A 17,772-nucleotide genomic window follows, 5' to 3' on the forward strand; every position below is an offset into this window, starting at 1 on the left:
TTACAGAGCGCCCAGCATCCCTTCCCAGCCATCCCCCAACCTCACCATAAAGTGCCTCACCTCCATAAAGTCCTTCCTCTGGTTGGATGCCTGCAAAGCTGTGGACAGACTCCTGCCCGATTTCTGATCCCAGCGCTGTGTCCAGGTGGAAGAGAAAGCACAAATGAAAAGCAGGTGAGTTAGTTTGGTTTCCATCCTATCACCTCCTACCACCACCTCTACCTTTAAAACCTCAACCCTTGTCCCCAGCTACTAGTAATAAATACTAAGAGCCTACTGCAAATCACACTGTACATGTGTGCTGAGCACCAGGCCACTCATACTGCAGAAGAACTCGATCTGGCTCTTGACACTCTTTTACTCTTTCTGGACCAACAAAAAACCCTTTATTTCCTACAAAAGTCTTTTCCTAGCACGATAAAACCCACCCTTCCCTGCTCAAGGGGTAAACACCAGGCTCTTCCACACCAAGGGCAGCCCCCAAAACATGAAATGATGGGGCCAATCCCCACTATGGTACCAGTAACTGGGCCATGGGTGTCTCCTCATCCTAGGAATCAAAAGGGAACCAGCAGCTCTGCAGAGCTCGCAGCGGAGGAGACCAGCCTACCTTGCCTTCGTTGAGTTTCTTCCCAGGGTTGGTTTCTTCTGGGTGATAAAACCATTTGACTCGGACCACCATGTTGTTCCCCCACGACTCCCACATGCTCTGGATCCGGCCAATGTAGGGCAGGTTGGGGCGGCCGGCTGAGAGGAACACCGCGCAGTCTCCAATGCGGATGATCTCCTTGCCCCGCACGATGGCCTTGTAGAAGAGCTTCCTGGCCTTCCCTTTCATTCCTCGTCTCTGCCAAGAGAGATTCACACAGGTGAGCGACCAGGGATCACCCCAGTTTTCCCTACCCACCGCTGTCCCGCATCCCACCCTTCGCTGTTGGCAGATCCACAGCATCCTCAGGCACTCCCACAAGAAATCAGGCAGAGGGACACACCGTGGCTCCCCCAGACACGGTGAAGGCCAACCCAAATCTCCTTGCAAACTAGAGACCTCGACTGGGCACACACCACACCAGCAGAGCTTCACCACCCCAGGAGAAGGGAAAGGGCACAGGTAAGAGGCACCACAAGGCAAACACCAGCACCGAGCACTTACGGAGCAGCAGGAGAGGCTCCATTTACCTGTGTGGGTTTCCCAAACCACTTCCAGAGCTGCCGCGCGGGGAGGAACGCCGCGATCTTGGGCCTGTTCTCCACGGAAGGCAGGCGCTGGCGCTTGGCAAGCTCCTTGGTGGTGGGCAGGTGGATGCCCTCACGCTTCTTGGGCCTGCTCTTGTTGCCGCTCTGCTGCGGTGCCGGCTGCTGCACCGGCTGCTGTGCCGGCTGCTTCTGGCTCTGGGGGTGGGAGGACGCGCGGGATTTCCCTGCCTGCTTGGTTTGCTTAGGGGGGAGGGTTTGCTGCACCGAGGAACTTGGCTGGGCTTCAGCTACTTCATCGTCAGAGCTACAGGAGGAATCTTCATCCGTAGTGGAGGAGGAGGAAGAGCTGGAGCTCGATGAAGATGAGGTTGATGAGGCTGAAGAGGAGGAGGAAGAGGAGGAGGAAGAGGAGCTGCTGCTAGAAGAGGAAGAGGAGGAGGAGTTGGAGGAGGAAAGGGGTGTGGATGCTCTTGAGCTGGTTGAGCTGCTGTCCTGGGCTTCCCCTCGGTTCTTCTCAGTCTCTTCTTCTCCCTCTGACTCTGAGCTGCTGTCACTGCTGTTGCTCTCAGACTCCTCCACGGCTGCTGGAGCTGCTGCCTTTTCCTCCTGGTCTTTTGAAGCAGTGAGACTCTCTGCTGAGCCATCAAACTTCCCTCCGAAGCTGGCAGGGGAAGGGTCTCCCTCAGCTGCTTTGGCTCGAGAAGATTTCTGCTTGCCCTCCACACTCACTGCAGGGGAATAGCCCAGCCCCAAGAGACTCTTGCCATCCCTGTGACCGGCCAGGGATGAGTCCTCCAGCATCCTCATCGCCTCCTTCATCTTCTTTGTCTTTGGAGACATCACACCCTCATGGTCCAGCTTGATCAGGATTTCATTCTCATGCTTTCTCTGAGCCTTGACCATGGTGGCAAACTCCTGCGTCTCTTCTGTGGGCCGTCCTTTCTTGGCCTTAGCTTTTGACGTTGAAGCATCGCTGGAGGTGAAGGCAGCCAGTGTCCCGGGGAGGTCACTGTAGGGTTCTGTGCTGAGGATGCTGCCAAACACAGCAGGCTGGTAAGTGGGTTGTGGGGGGCTGTGCAGCTTAGTGGAGATCTTCATTTTGCTGGCTTTTGACCTCTTTTCCTCTGTGGGAGCAGGAGAGCCTCCAGTCGGCAGCGGTTGTGATTTACGTGACCCCTTCATGCTTGGCTTGCCCAAGCAGGCTGGCTTCTCCGGGACTGAGGAGGTCACAGGTGAAGACTCAACCTGATCCTTCTCTTCTGGCAAGGCAGCCTCTTCTGCAGAGGGGAGGAAACACAAAGGTATGTTATCCATCCAGATGGGCTTTGTTAGCTCAGATATAACCAGACACCAACGCTGACCAGTCTCTGGCCAAGACTGGCTTGTTCCTGACTGCTTAGGTATCCCCAAGGAGGCACAGGTCCTCACTGCTCACTCAAATAGGCAGCCTGACCTGTGAGCAGCTGATGGGCAATGCCCAGCGATGCCGCTTCAACTGCGGGGGAACCAAACTGCAGATCTCCTGCATCTTTGGCCCAACTGATGGCTGCTGAGATGCTCAGCTGAAAATGGGACCGGGCTCTCGCAGCACAGGCCAGGTTCTGAGCAAGCCTTCTGCAAACTGTAGCCACAGCAGAGCAAGCTGATGCACGGATGCTCAGCACTTAAGCAGTGCATCCATTCTCCTCCAACTCTTGCCCCAAGAACAGCTCTAGCTTTGGGATAACTATGGGGAGCTGTGCAAGGAATCTCAATTCCAAGGAATGGGCCAGTCTGGCAGCGGTGCCAACCTACCAGCTTTCGCCTTGACACTTGGCTTTCTCCCTCGTCCTTTGCCCTTTGATACAGGCTCCTCTGACCCCAGTGTAGCTCCCTCTTTTCCTTCTCCAGTGTCTTTGCTGGATTTACGGCTACGGCGCTTGGTGCTGGGCACCAAAAGGGCTGGGGAAGGCTCAGCACCTGGAACAGAGATGGTCAAATGTGGTCAAATAACGGGTATCTAGAATCTCAGAAGGAGGTGGCCTGAAACTCTCTGTATTTCATAGTGAGGGAAATGTCATGCAAAAAACTGAACAGCAAGACTCACACTGGATCTTGTAGTCAGGTGGGAGAAGCCGAATGTGAGACAGTGGGATACGTCCTGTGTCCCCATCATCAAACTCTACTGTGATGAGATCACCATCCTCCTCCAGATCCAGGGCTCCTGTGGGTTGGGGGAGAACAGAAGATGGGATTAGGGACAAACATCAGAGTGCAAAGCCCTTGTCAGGGAAGTGGGGACATGGGGGAAGACAGGGATCCTGAACAGCTCCAAAGCATCCTGTCCCCACCTCTCCTAGGCTGGGCAGGGAGAGCATTTTGTCACTCCTCTCAGCAACCACAAGCTGCTGCCTTCCCCCTTCTCTCCAAGAGAAATAAGCTGTATTCCCACCATCTCTTCTTGCATCAGCTTCACTGGTTTATAAGTAGTTCTTCCTTTATACAAGCATAGTGCAACCAGGAGCCCAAAAACAAGACCAGCCATGGCAGGTCAGCCATGGCAGGTTCAGGGATCTTCACAGACTTTTTAATGGGACCAGATGGGGGAGTTGAAAGTGTCAGACGTAAAGCTATGAGTGTGCAGCTGATTTAGGAACCTCCACAACCTAAGAATCTTTGGTGCCTGAAGCTATTTCTGACTTTTAGTGTGTTGAATATTGGTATTTTAATTGCTCAGACTTCTTACTATGAGAGCATATCTCCTGGACCAACAAGATGTTACTGAAATAGCATCACGACCCAGAGGAGAGGAAGGGGCCAGTCTCTGACCCCCAGGACATTCACAGCAGAGCTCAGGGCATCCCCAGACAAGCCTGACATCCCTCAGGACACACAGGACTGAGACATCCCTGGTTCACAGCACAGAGCAGTCAGGGTGGCCTTACCTCGGACAACTGTCCCTGGGTAGAGGCAGCGGTACTGCTGGCTCCAGTAGGCTGCAATCCTCGTGCCCTCGGGCAGGAATCGCACTGAAGGAGGTTTCACGTCGATGATCTGCTCAGGGGGTAAGAAGAAGGCAATTACTGACGTTCCTGACACCAGCACACACCATCCCACCACACTTGGCGTGGAGAAAAGCAGCGCTGGAGAAGGCAAGGGACAGTTTTGCTGCTGGGAAATGCCCTCCTGCCTGCTCACAGGATAGTGCGAAGGACTATCCTCGCTGGCATACACGCCTAGTGCCCACTGCCATGGGGCAGGACCAGGGTATCCCTGCAGCCCCAGCTGGAAGCCTCCTGCACCCCAAACCAGGGCTCAATCACCTGCTTTGGCCTCACATACCGCTTCCTGCAAGAGCTGCTCCAGGCAGTAGATGTGGGGACGGTTCCCCCTCTCGCCTTCCACCACCACACGGTATCTGAAACACAAAGGCCCCGTCAGACACGGCACATGGAAGACAACACCCTGATCAGCTGCCACCTCCCTCTGAGCCCTATCACCAGTTTAATTGAGAACATTTAATGAGAGGTAGTTGGACCTTCTTCAGCACTGACAAACCAGAGTGAACTCTCCTTCCCGCACTGCCAGGCTCTGTCAGTCTCTCTCCTGCCAGCTCTACACAACCCCCAGATTAATCCCGGGATCAGTGATGTCCCCATTCACTGGCAGAGTCCAGGTGGATACAGCAACCCCTCAACTCACATGTCTGGTGAATGCACAGTCTTGACATGGCCAGCATAGAGCAGCTTGTCATCCATGGGGATGAGGACACGCAGACCATCTTTCAGCTCATCCTTGTCGATTATGCAGGAGCGGGGAGCTGTGAGGTGGTGGAGCAAGATGGCGATTAGGGAGCACCATACAGGAAAAAGCAACAGCAAGGGGAGAAGGAAACCTTATACTCCTCCCATTCCCCTCCCCTAGGAAAAGACCAGTAAGCCCTCTGCAGAAAGGGCTCATTCTCTCTCCCTGTCTCCTGGCAGCAGCAAATTTTGCCCTCTTGCTAATAACAAAAAGTGCCCCACTTTAGTAAGAATAATACACCAGTTAATGAAAATAGGGCAGCTCAGAGACTGGGTTTCAGATCTAGATGGACTGGACTACTCTGATAAGGCTTGTTTCTGGTAAGCCAAACTGACTGGAAAAGTGGCATCTCCACCCCAAGGCCTCATGGCTTTGGGTAAGTGATGTGTGAAAGCAGCACAACCCTCCTGTGAACAGCCCTAGGAAGCTTGCACAGCTCCTCTACCTGCACAATTACCTCCCCAGCCCCTCACCTGGTGTGGGTGGTCGCTCAACCAGCATGCTCAGTGGGATGTTCTCATCCTCTGAGAAGCTGCTGTCTTGGTTGGGTTCAAAGTCCTCCTCTGCTGCCATGCTCTCCATGAGCTTGCTGACAGCTCCTCCCTTCCCTCGGTTCTGCAGGAGAGCAAGCAGCACGTCAGCTGGATGACAACAGGCAACCTTCCTCCAGCAACAAATAACCTGAGGATACTGGGACAAACTTGTCTCCGTCCTCAGCAATGTTAATCACACAGAGAGTTAAGTGGGTTTACCCAAACTTGCTTTTTGGTTGAACAAAGACCTTTGTTTTTCTGGTTTTACCCCCAAGTATCGAGAGCTGACCAAAAGCCATTTCGCACCTCCGGGTTAGGAGAGCTTAGGAGAGACACTGTGGAGCAGACATCTGTGGCTTTGCTTTGCATTCACCACCTCTCTGCATGGTGTTCCCAAGACTGACTTCACTGAACAGGCAGCAGGCACTGATCCTGTTTCTTCTCAAAAGCCCCACAATCCATTTCTTTCTGTTGCACCAGATCCTAAACACTACACTCACAATGAGAAGATGCAGTAATGTGTGTTATGAGAGAAGACAGGCTGCAGCAATGGAGCAGAAACCAGTTGTGACCTGGCTCACTCAGTGCTGAGCAAGGCAACTCCACCACCACCTCCTTGGTCCTTGCTATGCAAGACTCCCTCCGCCCCGTGGCAGCCTTAGAGAAAATCCTGCCTGCTCCTTAATTTGAGGGATGAAGGCAAACGAACACCAGATGGTAGCAGCAGGTACTGCCTGATCAAGTCTTCCTTGGATTTTAGGCTTCTCAAACCAGCATTTTGCCTGTAAGACACCCAGCAAAACCTGCATGTCTGTTTTCCCTTCCTCACACTGCAACAGTGCCGGAAGAGAGCAGCCTCCAGTTCACCCAGACTAGAACCAGCCCCTCACCTCTTTTTTCACCTCCTTGGCTTTCACCTTGGCTTTGCTCTTCTTGGTGGAGCCCAGGGCACTGGCCAGGCTGACACGAACATCAGATGGGGAGCTAGGGATGCCAGGAGGAGACATGGACGAGGAGGAGGAGCAGCAGGGTGCTTCTTTACCTTTCTTGCGCTGCTAAAAAGAAGAAAACACTCTCATCAGTAAAGAGAGGATTGGTACAGACTTGGGCCCAGGGAAAGGTGGAGCAAAGCAGGCTGTGCACAGCAAGGATAACATTCAGCCAGCAGTTAGTTTACTCACTGCACCACATCCTACATCTCCCAGCTTTGCTTTCAGGCTTCACCCATTTTGGGAAGAGCTTTTCATTACTCTAAAGAGCCATTACTGCCCATCAAACCTTTCCCCAGAGAGCTCCAAGAAGATCCCAGCTGGCCTCGTGTCACAACTAACTTGTCTAACTCTCTCCACAATCAGTGCTCCTCCATGACTCTGCCACAAATTGAGCTCAAGCTGGAGGGAGCTGAATCTTCAGCCAAGATGAGGAGCCAGCAGCACAGAGATCACTGCCACCACCAGCCAGGGACAGCCCTCAGAAGACACCATATAAAAGGTGAACAGCCTTCAAGGCCATTGTGGGGGCCACAGCTCAGCAAGCAAGTAAGGTTGTGCAGAGAGTGGGAGAGAGATTTTGCACGTTTTAATGCAGGATTTTCCACTGTGACCAATCCAAGCCGGATGGATTTGGGACACGGAAGCTGATACAAGTAACCTGCCCTGTTCAAACACAATAGGCTTTTACTCCTTGTGAGTCACATCCAAGCCTGACAGCTCCTCTGGGTGTACATGGGGCTGGCAGGGGTGACAAGGGGCAGCCAAACAGCACTTGGAGCAACTACCAAGATAGGACTCAACCATCCTCTGCCCCAGCAGAGTTAATCGCCCTCCCCTCACCCTCAGCCCCCAAGGATCCCACAGCACTCCTCACCTTGCTTAGCTCCTTCCTCTCCTTCCCCTTGCTGCCCTCCTTTTTGGGGCTCATGGGTGCCCCCTTGCCGCAGCGCCCAGGCTTGGAGACAGGGGTGGAGCTGGCAGGCGCCGCAGGGGTCAGCATGGCCGAGGACATGGTGGCGTCGTGGAGGAAGATGCGCTCGCTCCGGCGCCGGTTCCACAGGTCATCATCACTGGCCTCCAGCCCGAACTCGAAGCTCAGGTCCTTCGGGGACTTGAATTTCTTCAGCTTACGGCCTTTCTCAGCCCCAAGCTTGGCCTTGTCAGCGCTCCCAGATCCGGAGTCGAGGCTGCTGGGGGCCTGGCTTGGTGGGATGCTGCTCGCCTCCAGCGGCCCCTTCTTTCCCCGCAGCAGTCCTGAAGGAGACTTCTTCCTGATCTTGATCTCGCTCTCTGAGTCGGTGTATTCAAACTCTGTCCCTAGGTGCAAAGGATTTAAACATCAGTCAAAGCACTGGCTGAGCCAAGAGGGGCCACATCTTGCTGGAAGCTTTTGGGCTCCATGGGAGATGCTGTGCCTGCTCAACAGAGCCCTTGCTTGTTCCTCTTTCCAATCCCTGCATCCTTTAGATCTGCATTTCTGCCCCATAAAACACTGATTTCCCTGTTTCAAGTCTCCCTTGCCCCAAACCAGAGCCCACACACTCAGGCAGTGTGGTTCAGTATATTCCCTGCCTCCATTTTCTCCCTTCTCCCACAACCAAAACCCTGCAGAGAAGCTCTTAAAAGAAAAGATACTCTATCGTTTGCCCCTCAAGGAGTTGCTCGGATGAAGCCAAGCACAAACCCCACAAGCTGAGCCTTCCTCCTCTCCTGGTGGGAGTCCTCGCCAGTCTCACCTTAGTTGCAGGAGGACAATCTCTTTTAACAAATCAAATAAACCTGTATTTCAAGCTTTTTTTTTCCGATTGGCCAACAGACACCACAAATCTTTTTACTGGCTTGGGTAATTGCCTTAAAGTCAAGCGAGGTAAATGATCTTCTGTCTGTGGCAAATGGAAATCCCCTCACACTGGCCTCCGCTCAGCACCAAGGGCACAGCAGTATCCAGAGGCCAGAAGTATTGGAGTAACATTAAAATGTTGCCCACCTTCAGCGTGTTCCCCACAATCTGATGAAGGAGAACAAGACCATATGTTTGCAAGAGCAAAAAGGGAAAGGGAGGCAGCACCTCCACATCCAGCAACATGGGCAGGAGGCAGGCAAAGCTCTGTGGCTGCAGGGGCACTGTGCCATCAGAGAGATATGAACAGCCAAAAAAGTTGTCCAAGGTCATGCACTAAGTCTACGCTGGAACAAGAGCCTGAGCTCAGATTTTCTAGATCCATTTATTTTTCAGGACACTGGACCTCCTGGGGTGACACAGCACCTCTGAAGGTGTGGACAAACATCAGCAGAACCTGGTTCTCCCTCTGCATAAAGGTCTCTTTTGTATCCTCCTCCAGCCTGCTGTGGATCTGCCCTGTCTGCACATACATCTGCATGACTGTGCCTTCAGACCAGCAAGGTCTGAAACGAGGCCCTGCTTTATGCCAGGGAGGTTGACATCAACTCTTCTCAAGCTCAACAGTGAACGGCTCCTGCTGTAATAACCACTGTGTGCAGGAGACCCTGGAGAAAGGACACGAAGAACTGAACAACATTCACATGGGAAAACGAAGATACAGGAGTCAGAGGCATGGAAAGCATCTCCTTTCAGTCCTTCTCTCTCAACTATGCTCACCTTCCTGGGGAAATTCAGTGTGCAAGGAACCTGCTCTTTTCTTCAACCCAAACCTCTTCCCCTGAGACAGCCCCAGCATGAACAGGAAAAGAGCAAGCCTGTCAAAACCAAAGCTGGCAAGGCTCAAAATGAAAAACCCACTGGAAATTACAACACTCCTCCTCCTCTCTCACTTCTGCATGAGGCAATTTCTAGATGCTTCCAGTTTCAAGGAGGGCAGGTTGCAAGACAATAAATTCTTAACAGAGGCTGTTGGAACAAGTTGGCAAAAGCCTAATATAGCATGGAAACAGTGCTAAAACAAGCCAGGCTCCCAAGGAAGACATCATTTTCCATTCTGAAGCATGCTATAAATTCCATTATCACTTAATAAATATTAATAGAGAATTTATAAAGGGAGCCCATAGAGATGTGCCTGACCAGGAACGATGTCACCAACGGGCACTTGTGCAGCAGAGCACGGGGAGGGAAGAAATGAAACTCCCAATTATGTGCTAGACACTGAAACCGAGACAAGGGCAGAGACAGAAACACAGGGTCTGGCACTGAGAACACATGAGCAGAGGAAGGAGTGCTTGTTTCAAGTCTCGCTGGCTGGTTTCTATGGGGAAACTGATGGGATGGGCGTTTTTGTTCTGTTTGGGTGTCTCTGCTTCTTTTGGGTATCTAAGATCAGCTGCATTTAGCACATGCTTCCTTCCCTAAAATGTAACAGCTCTTCACTGCCTTCAGCACTCTGTCCAAGGGGACACAGTATCCCATTGCTTGCCTTTGTAGCCTGTTAAAGATTTTCCAGGTAGGACAAGAGGAAACTTTGACGAAGACCCTAGGGAAGCCATGGCTGCAGTTGCTAAACCTGCCATACCCATGATTGGTGCTTGTTTTCTTGCCAGGCAATTCCCCCTGCCTTCAGCATCAGGATCAAGCAGTTAAAAGCAAAGAAAGGGCAAGAAAATGTCTGGGTAACAACCTGCTCTCCTGCAGCACAGCCGGGACCTCCTGAACCTTCCACCTTGGCCCCCATGGCACTAACCCTACCCAGGCAACTCACCCATCAGGCTCTGCCGCTCCTCCTTCTTCTTTGCCTTCTGCTTGGCCTCCAGCTGGATGATGGAGAGTGGAGGAGGAACGATGGGGCTGGGCATGGCACTGGCAGCAAACCTTGCTAGAAGGCCCAGGCCGCTCTCATCAAGGGCAGGCGATGAAAGCCTGTCGGTGCCGTCTGTCCCATAGTCCTCTGCTTCCTCCTCTTCCTCTTCGTCCTCCTCTTCGTCCTCCTCTGAGCTAGAATCTAGCGTGTAGAAAAGAGGGAGCCCATTACACATCTCACAGAGCTGTGCATCAGCCACATTTCCACCCCAAAGTGGTAACTCTCCTGCTGCTCTGTGCTCACCTAAGTAGCACTGAGCCCCCCACAAGCTGAGCCAGGAGATGTTGGCCATGGACACACATGTGTCTTTGGAGCCATACAGCCAGTATCACCCTGCCTACCACCACCCTTGAAGGACACAGCAATACAGGGTGCAACAGAGAGGACCCATTCAAGGCGAGGGAGGGAAGAGCAGGATGTTGGCAGAGATTTGCAAAGGATGCCACGCACTCCTTCCCTGCAGCTTTCAGGAGGAATTAAAAGCTTAATTCCTTTGAAAATCCCAACCTCGGAGCTGTGGGATTCCCCTCCCGCCCACCACCTCTTCCTCCATAACAAAATCCATTAGTGTAATCAGAACCAGAGATCAGCATGGAAGGGGAATACCAGAGATCAGCCTGCGCCATGGCGGGAAGCAAGGAGGACAGAGAGAGGAGAAGGGGCAGGAGGAAATAATGCAAAGAAGGAGGGAAATAATAATTTGAAAGCAATGGATTTGGAATGCATAAGGGAGGGGGGGGGAGTGTAGGTAGTGTTGGAGGAGTGTTTAAACACTCTGCCTCAAAACTCTCCGTGCCTTTCATTTCCCTCTCTACAGCTCAGGCTAGGGAAGCCCAGCTCAGCACAGGCAGGAAGAGCTGCCCACAGCCACAGCCTAATGCTGGCAAAGAAATCAGCCTCGGCTGACACCTGCAGAGAGCAGTGGGCTGGGGTTTTCCTTTACGGTGTATATACAGCAGGTATTTTGAGGGTAGATGCTCTGAGAGTGGCACCTCTCCCTTCCTGCAGCACTTCCCCGGAGTCTGTCATCAGCTCAAAGGCAGTTAATTTTAACAGCATCTCATCCAGTTCGTGCTAGGGAGCGCACGTATACCACACACATCCATATACACACACATATATGAGCACATAAATCTAGATGAAATAGATTTAACTGCAAAAAATGGGTCTGGAAAAGGTATTTCATTTCTTTCGAAATTGAGGGCTTAAGTAGGATCATGGAGGCTGCTGCAGAATTCCCACCACCAGCAGGAGCCCTGCTCTCCCCAGCCTGAGCCCACTTGCCAGCTCCCCTCCCACTGAACACCAGCCAAATGAGAAACCAGATCCCTTCAAAATGAGCTGGAACGAACAAGAAAATCCTTTTCTTTTCACGTATGTCCTCTGGGATAGATAAAAACGTCCTCGACACTTGGCTGTTTAAAAAAAACCCAAACCAATAACACCAAGTGTCAGTTTTCCACTTTGGATTATTTCTCCGTGACATTAGAAATAAGAGGAGTATCAGAAGCCAGCGTTCTCATCCTTGCATTTTATCAACTGAAGTAATGGCCAGCTATATATATATATTATTTTCCTTTAACAAGGAGAGCTTCTCTCCATAGCACACATCAGATAGTCACGAGAATACTAATTTTAACTGCATCAAAATCCCTTCCCCATTTCAGTCGCTCAGGCTGGCTCCTTGAGATATAAAAATGCTACTAAACCTACAGTCCTGCAGGAAACACCATGAAATCCACAGCCCCGCTCACTCCTTGCATAAAAACCACATGGAAAACATAAAAACTCTGCAGCAAATTAGGATCAGATTCCTTCCCCTACCAGGAAAGGGGCAAAACTGCTGGTTCCCTACGTTTTGCCAAAAAGAAACCGAATCCAGATGCGCTCAGCTATTCTATGAAAAGCACCTGCCTGAAAAGCAGCAAAACCCGTGCCTGAGTTCAATGCCACACCAGGGGGTGAGGAGACCCCCTCCCCACAACCCATTTGGCTGGGAAAACCAGGAGAAAGAAGGGAAAAATCAACCTCACATGCCAGATCTAGAGAGTGGGATGAGCTGAGAGCGGCTCACTGAGAGGCTGGGGAGGGAAACAGGTTAAAAGCAGCGCAATTCGGCAGGACAATCCCTCCATGACCTATCCCATGCAAATCCCCCTTGGCTCAGCTCGCTGCCTGCCCAGCACTCCTTCAGCACTGAAAGATGCTGCACATGTGAGGGCATAAAGGTGCCCAGCAGCTACAGTATTTCAAATGCAGCAAGGTAAAACAGATTTAAAAGGCAGGATGAAAGCAGCTATTACTCATGCCACGGAAAATGTACGACACAATAACATACCTGGCAGTTATTCTAACCTCTTTCAAAGTCACACTACGGAAAGATAACTGAAGATATAGTCTCCTGTCAGCATTTTCCCTGCAACACCTGTATTTTTAGCTGCATGAAATACAATTTTCAGCCTGAAAATAAACACGTTTTAACACGTTCGCAGCACAGATCTATCCTCCTCCAGCTCTCACGGCGAGGGCAGATCTTGTTAACTCCACTCTACATGCACAGCACAATCCCTGCTCCTTTTCCTCTCCATTTTCCAAGGGACAAAAAGTAACAACTGGGACAAAATAACATATCTGGGGCTCTGCTTCAAACTTTCTAAACTAAGTCCCCACATTTACGGTTATGGTGGCAAATAAGCTGCTGGTGCTCCGTGGCCATATGCATGGCTTTTTGGAGAGACTCGTGATGCCTGTACTTAACGCAAAGCGGTTTTACTCCTACTGTACCCAAACTATATGTGGGCTTAAAATGAAGAGTGCACAGATGCCTTTACACAGCTGAAGCCTCCATTTTTTACTCCTGAAAAGGTGATTTTTAGTTAACAACGGAGAAAGAGACATTTAAAACATCACTTTTTCTTTCAATTGTAATTCTGTTAACACTGAACAGGGGTAAGGAAAAAACATATTCCAAGTTAAGAATATCTTTTCTAATTGACATTTTAAAGAGCAGGTATATGTGTGTATATATCCACATGCAACCACACGTGTACATACAACTCTACAGCCAAAACGAGCAATTCAGATTTAAATGCTACTGATAAAGTGGACCTAAAGAAGACTTTTTTAAGCTTATTTTTACCTGCACTGAATTAAAACCCCAACCCAACTAACATTCTTCTCATTGCTTTTAACTGTCTTTTACTGTAGGAGAGCAGTAAATGAAGATCTGTTAATGGTGAAGAGAAACTGGTTAAGCAATTTGGGTTTTAAAGACTGATGTAACAAGGCGGGTTGAGGGGGATGTGGACAGGAAAAGCTTGGGAAGGGGGGAAGGAAAAATCACACACTTAAAAAGGAGTCATTTCACATTAAAAAAAAAATAGCATGGTTTTCTCATAACACCAAGCAGGCCTACAGCATACAAAGCAGGCTAAGTACAGGCAGACTTTAGACAGCTACTGGGTCATTGACATCTGATCTGTGTGTTCTGTCCAAATTCTGGAGGTTACTGACTTTTGAGTGTCCAATTGCACATTGTACCTTGATTTTTCATTTGTTTTTCCAACAAGCCAATTCTCATCACTGAAAATACATTTTTTTTTCCCCCCAGATGTGCTGTGCTGCTGACTCCAGAAATACTTAGAAAATTAAAAACATTAAATCTATCACATGGGAATGACTGTGTAGGGAAAGAGTGAAACCTCACGGGTTTGTCTGGGGTTTTTTCATTTGGGTCAAACCATCCTCCCAGTCAGGGAAGGAGAGCAGGGAAGAAGGTACTAATTTCTTATGGAAAACAGAGCATGGAGGAGGAGGAAGTGTGGATCTTTGGTCCCAGAAAGCTCAAGGTATTACTTATCCTGATGGTTTTCCAAAGTCCCCTGTGGCTTTAGCCCATATTAGCAGTTTCCTCTCCAAGGTTACTAGACAAAAAACCACAAGCTTTGCCTCTTACCAGAATGGCAACGTTGTGTTTGGTCTGTAAGAAAGCAGTGTTGTCTATCTCAAACCAGATGAAAACAGGTCTTCCTGCAGCTACTCCTACCTCTGACACGGATATTGGCAGGGCCATGGCCAGGCAATTACCCTGGTACTAGGAGAGTCTGAATCATGGCCCAGAAACCTCTAAGGACAGTGGTAGAGCCTTTGCAGGCAGCTCTGTGGCTTCTCATCTTGGACCCATCTGCAAACCTTTCCCTCTGCTGGGTGTTAAGGGGTTTTCCAAAAGAAGGCCTGGAAAGAGTAAAGTATTTCTGGAGTCCTCAAACACATACACACAAGGAAATCTTCCATGCGAGTCTCTTCATGGACAGAGGAAAGTCAAAAGTGGACAGCAATCATCATTAAAATAACCAAGAGAATGCAAAGAGCTATGTGTCATTATTCATGGAGGTTAACATCGAAACGTCTGAGGCTGACAGATGACATAAAGAAAAGTTATTTTGCCTACCTACATAACAATGGTCAAGGTTCAGGTTCATGGCTAGTGACCCTCGCTGAGAAGTGTCTGCCCTACAACCAGCCAACCACTTTGCTTCTTTAGTGCAGCGTGAGAGCAAATGCAAGAGACCGACACAGACATTCAAAGCATCATGGATAGGGGCAGGGGTGAAAGGGTTGGTCAAGCAGCTGCAAGGAGAAAGTGAGCACTTCTAGAAAAGCTGAGGTTATTAATCGGTTTAGTATCAGGGAAAGCCATTAGAAACCCTATTACCCAAATATCCCTTTAAGTAAATGCTTCTGAGAAATAACAAAATTAAAGCATTTGCAGAGAAAACTGTAGCAAATAATCCCTCCCCACCTCCCCTTCCGTGCCCACCTCCCACCCCAGGAGGTTTTGCATCTTTGGTTTCCCCACCATTAAATGACACCCCATAGGAATTTATAATGCATTTCCCCATTCGTTCCAGATTCCCCAACCTCCTCCCATATCCCCTCCCCTCCCTAGGCTTTATCCCATAAAACTGGGATTATTTCTCTTTAAAGCAGACAGGTTACTTGAAAAACAGACAGAGCCAATTAGGGCCAAGTTACCTATCTGCTTACCTGGAGCAAAACCAAAAAGCAAACCCAAGAAACCCTCAAGAACTTAGCAACTAAAAGGGATTGATATCCTCAAGATTTCCAACAGCAGCAAAATAAACAGAGGAAGGATGCAGGAAGGAACGGGGAAGGGAAGAATGGAAGTTAACGCAGACTCTTAATGGAAATGTGGCAATCTCACCTTTACATAAAATCCACTATCCCCAGAACTTTTTGGGGTTTAAGAGTAATTTTTTTTTTTTAACATATATTTCTCTTTTTTGGGGTTTTCTTTGAAATGCATTGGTGGGTCCAGCCCAAAGCCACATCCAACCAAATCAGCAATCTGTATCTTTCTGCTGCATTTAATAGCTTGAATTACCTTTCTTTGGAGGTTGGGTTTGAAGGGAAGAAAAACCAAAGAGGTACATGGAGGAAAATTAACACCCAAAAAAACAAAGAAAAAAACCACAAAACAAAAGCAAAACTCTCCAGCCCCTTTTCAATTTAACAGCAGTGTGAAAGACTAAAAAGGCTTTTGCTGTGCTTCACCCAGATCTGCCGTGTAACTTGGATGATAACAACTGGGGATGCTCTTGCTTAGCATTCAGCCCAGACGAGCTGCTGCTTTCAGGAGCTGAGGGCTCATTAAAATGACCTTTCCCCATGATTATTATTTAATGAGTGTGCTCTAAAACAGAAATCCCTTGTGTCTCTGGAGGAAAAGGCTCAAGTAATCTCTTTTCCCACTGAAGTACTAATGACAGGCTGACAGAAAAAAGCTGCACGGAAAAAACAGGGGGTGAGGGTGAAGGAGGGAAACTGTGGAGTCAAATTTAATGCAGTAATTGCCACATCCTTGAACACCGTGGGTTATGTGAAATAAAACAATTACCACCCAAAAAGAGACACAAAAAGTCACCATAGATAGTTTTTATAGTTAAAAAGGAAAGAGTTTTGGCTGGTAAATAAGGGGGACCTTACACCCACAGCAGAAACAAGGACCGAATGCATCTACGTTTTATCTACCTGCCTCGAGAGTCTATCAACGGAGAAAACAAACTGAAAAAGAAATAAAACCACCAAAACTGACCAAAATATAAAGGAAATTAAAGGGGATGCAGGGGGTGGGAAAGGCTTAAACTTTATCCGGACAAAGGCAGCAGGGATATTTGAATAATAGAGAGTACCCCAGACTAGGTTAATTCCAGTTCTACTCATGGGGAGTGGGAGCAGGAGGGGGATGCAGAGCAGGATGAAGTGAAGCGGCAACCTAATCGGCCTGATAAGAGACACAGCAAGAGAGACAAGGTACACAGGTTTAGTTAAAAATGAACTCGGTATGTTTAATAAAAGCTTGGTATATACCAAATTGCAAGTACAAACATCGAGTCACACAAGCCACACGACAGTATCCCGGTATTAAAAAAAAATAAAGGAAAAAAGAAAGGGAAGAAAAAAAAAAGGGGGGAAAATGGAAAGTAATTAAAAATAAAAAGAGCTCCTTCCAAACCGCTCATGCCAACATGAAATAATAAGAAACAATAGTAATAATAATATAAATGGTGGTGGTGGCAGCAAGGAAGAAAGTGAGGGGAAAACTGAAGGGAGGAAGGGAACAGGAAAGCAGGGAGAGGTGGACGCTAAACCCCAGTTGCTATAAAAGCTCTAAAAGAGCCAGCCAGTATTAATATCACAACGATAAAGGTACAAAAAGGCTTTAAGATAAAACGTGGGGCTGATACAGCAGGCTACGCTGCCAACAACAAAGATGGCCGCCCTGGCTCCGACCATCAAAATGGCTGACCCCGGCCCCCCGCCCGCTCCCACACAGCCATGGCAGAGGGGTGCGTGTGGGGTTGCGTTTGCTATAAACTAGTAACCTTGATCGAACGAGTCCTCCGAGGAGTCGCTGAAGGAAGATCCTGCCTCGGCCTCCCGCAGCAGCAGGCAAAAGGGCTGCTTCCTGCCCGCCGCCACCGCTGCCGCCTTCGGCTTGAGCGGCCGCCCAGCCGCCGTGCTGCGGGGGGCTGCCTTGGGGCCGCCGGCCGCCCGGCCGCCCTTCCTGGCTGCCGTGCTGTAGAGACTGGACGGCCGCGGCTTGGGGGCGGATGGGGGCTGCGCTGGCCACTCGTCCCTTAGGGATCCCTCCTCCTCCTCCTCTGAGTCCGTATCTGTGGTCAAAGCAAGTGGGGAGAGCGTTACTCAGGGAATGGGGGTTTGGGGGGGCTTGTTGTGGGGGGCTTTGGTGTGTGGAGGGGATGCAAAGCAGAAGGGGGAAGTGGGTGAAGGAGGGACCCTGTGCCACCATCTTCCACCCCTGCCAGGTCCCACCATCACAGCGCTCACGCTCAGAAAGCAGATGAATGAACACAGAGTTACGTATTTCCTTCTTTTGGTTAGAAACAGACACTCTCCAACTAGGACAAACACCTCCTTAAGTTAAGATCCAAGGAGTGGTTTTAGCTCAGGAGC

At 49.7% G+C, this 17,772-nt stretch overlaps 1 protein-coding gene across 5 annotated transcripts in view; it reads right to left on the bottom strand.

The window, feature by feature from the left end:
* The window catches only part of TNRC18 (trinucleotide repeat containing 18), a 56,715-nt gene that overhangs the window by 2,963 nt on the left and 35,980 nt on the right, over nucleotides 1–17,772 (bottom strand). For 4 of the 5 annotated variants that reach the window (XM_030483494.1, XM_030483492.1, XM_030483493.1 and 1 more), the window contains 13 exons: nucleotides 17,181–17,471; nucleotides 10,177–10,416; nucleotides 7,380–7,822; nucleotides 6,404–6,568; nucleotides 5,454–5,595; nucleotides 4,879–4,996; nucleotides 4,519–4,594; nucleotides 4,122–4,230; nucleotides 3,284–3,400; nucleotides 2,992–3,156; nucleotides 1,180–2,474; nucleotides 611–847; nucleotides 61–135 (listed from right to left, as the gene is read on the bottom strand). In XM_030483494.1, coding sequence (XP_030339354.1) covers nucleotides 61–135; nucleotides 611–847; nucleotides 1,180–2,474; nucleotides 2,992–3,156; nucleotides 3,284–3,400; nucleotides 4,122–4,230; nucleotides 4,519–4,594; nucleotides 4,879–4,996; nucleotides 5,454–5,595; nucleotides 6,404–6,568; nucleotides 7,380–7,822; nucleotides 10,177–10,416; nucleotides 17,181–17,471 — 3,473 coding nt within the window. The remainder of the gene's footprint in view (nucleotides 1–60; nucleotides 136–610; nucleotides 848–1,179; nucleotides 2,475–2,991; nucleotides 3,157–3,283; nucleotides 3,401–4,121; nucleotides 4,231–4,518; nucleotides 4,595–4,878; nucleotides 4,997–5,453; nucleotides 5,596–6,403; nucleotides 6,569–7,379; nucleotides 7,823–10,176; nucleotides 10,417–17,180; nucleotides 17,472–17,772) is intronic. The other variant, XM_030483491.1, reaches the window with a different exon arrangement.

Source organism: Strigops habroptila, chromosome 4, assembly GCF_004027225.2.
Source record: "Strigops habroptila isolate Jane chromosome 4, bStrHab1.2.pri, whole genome shotgun sequence".
NCBI lineage: Eukaryota > Metazoa > Chordata > Aves > Psittaciformes > Psittacidae > Strigops > Strigops habroptila.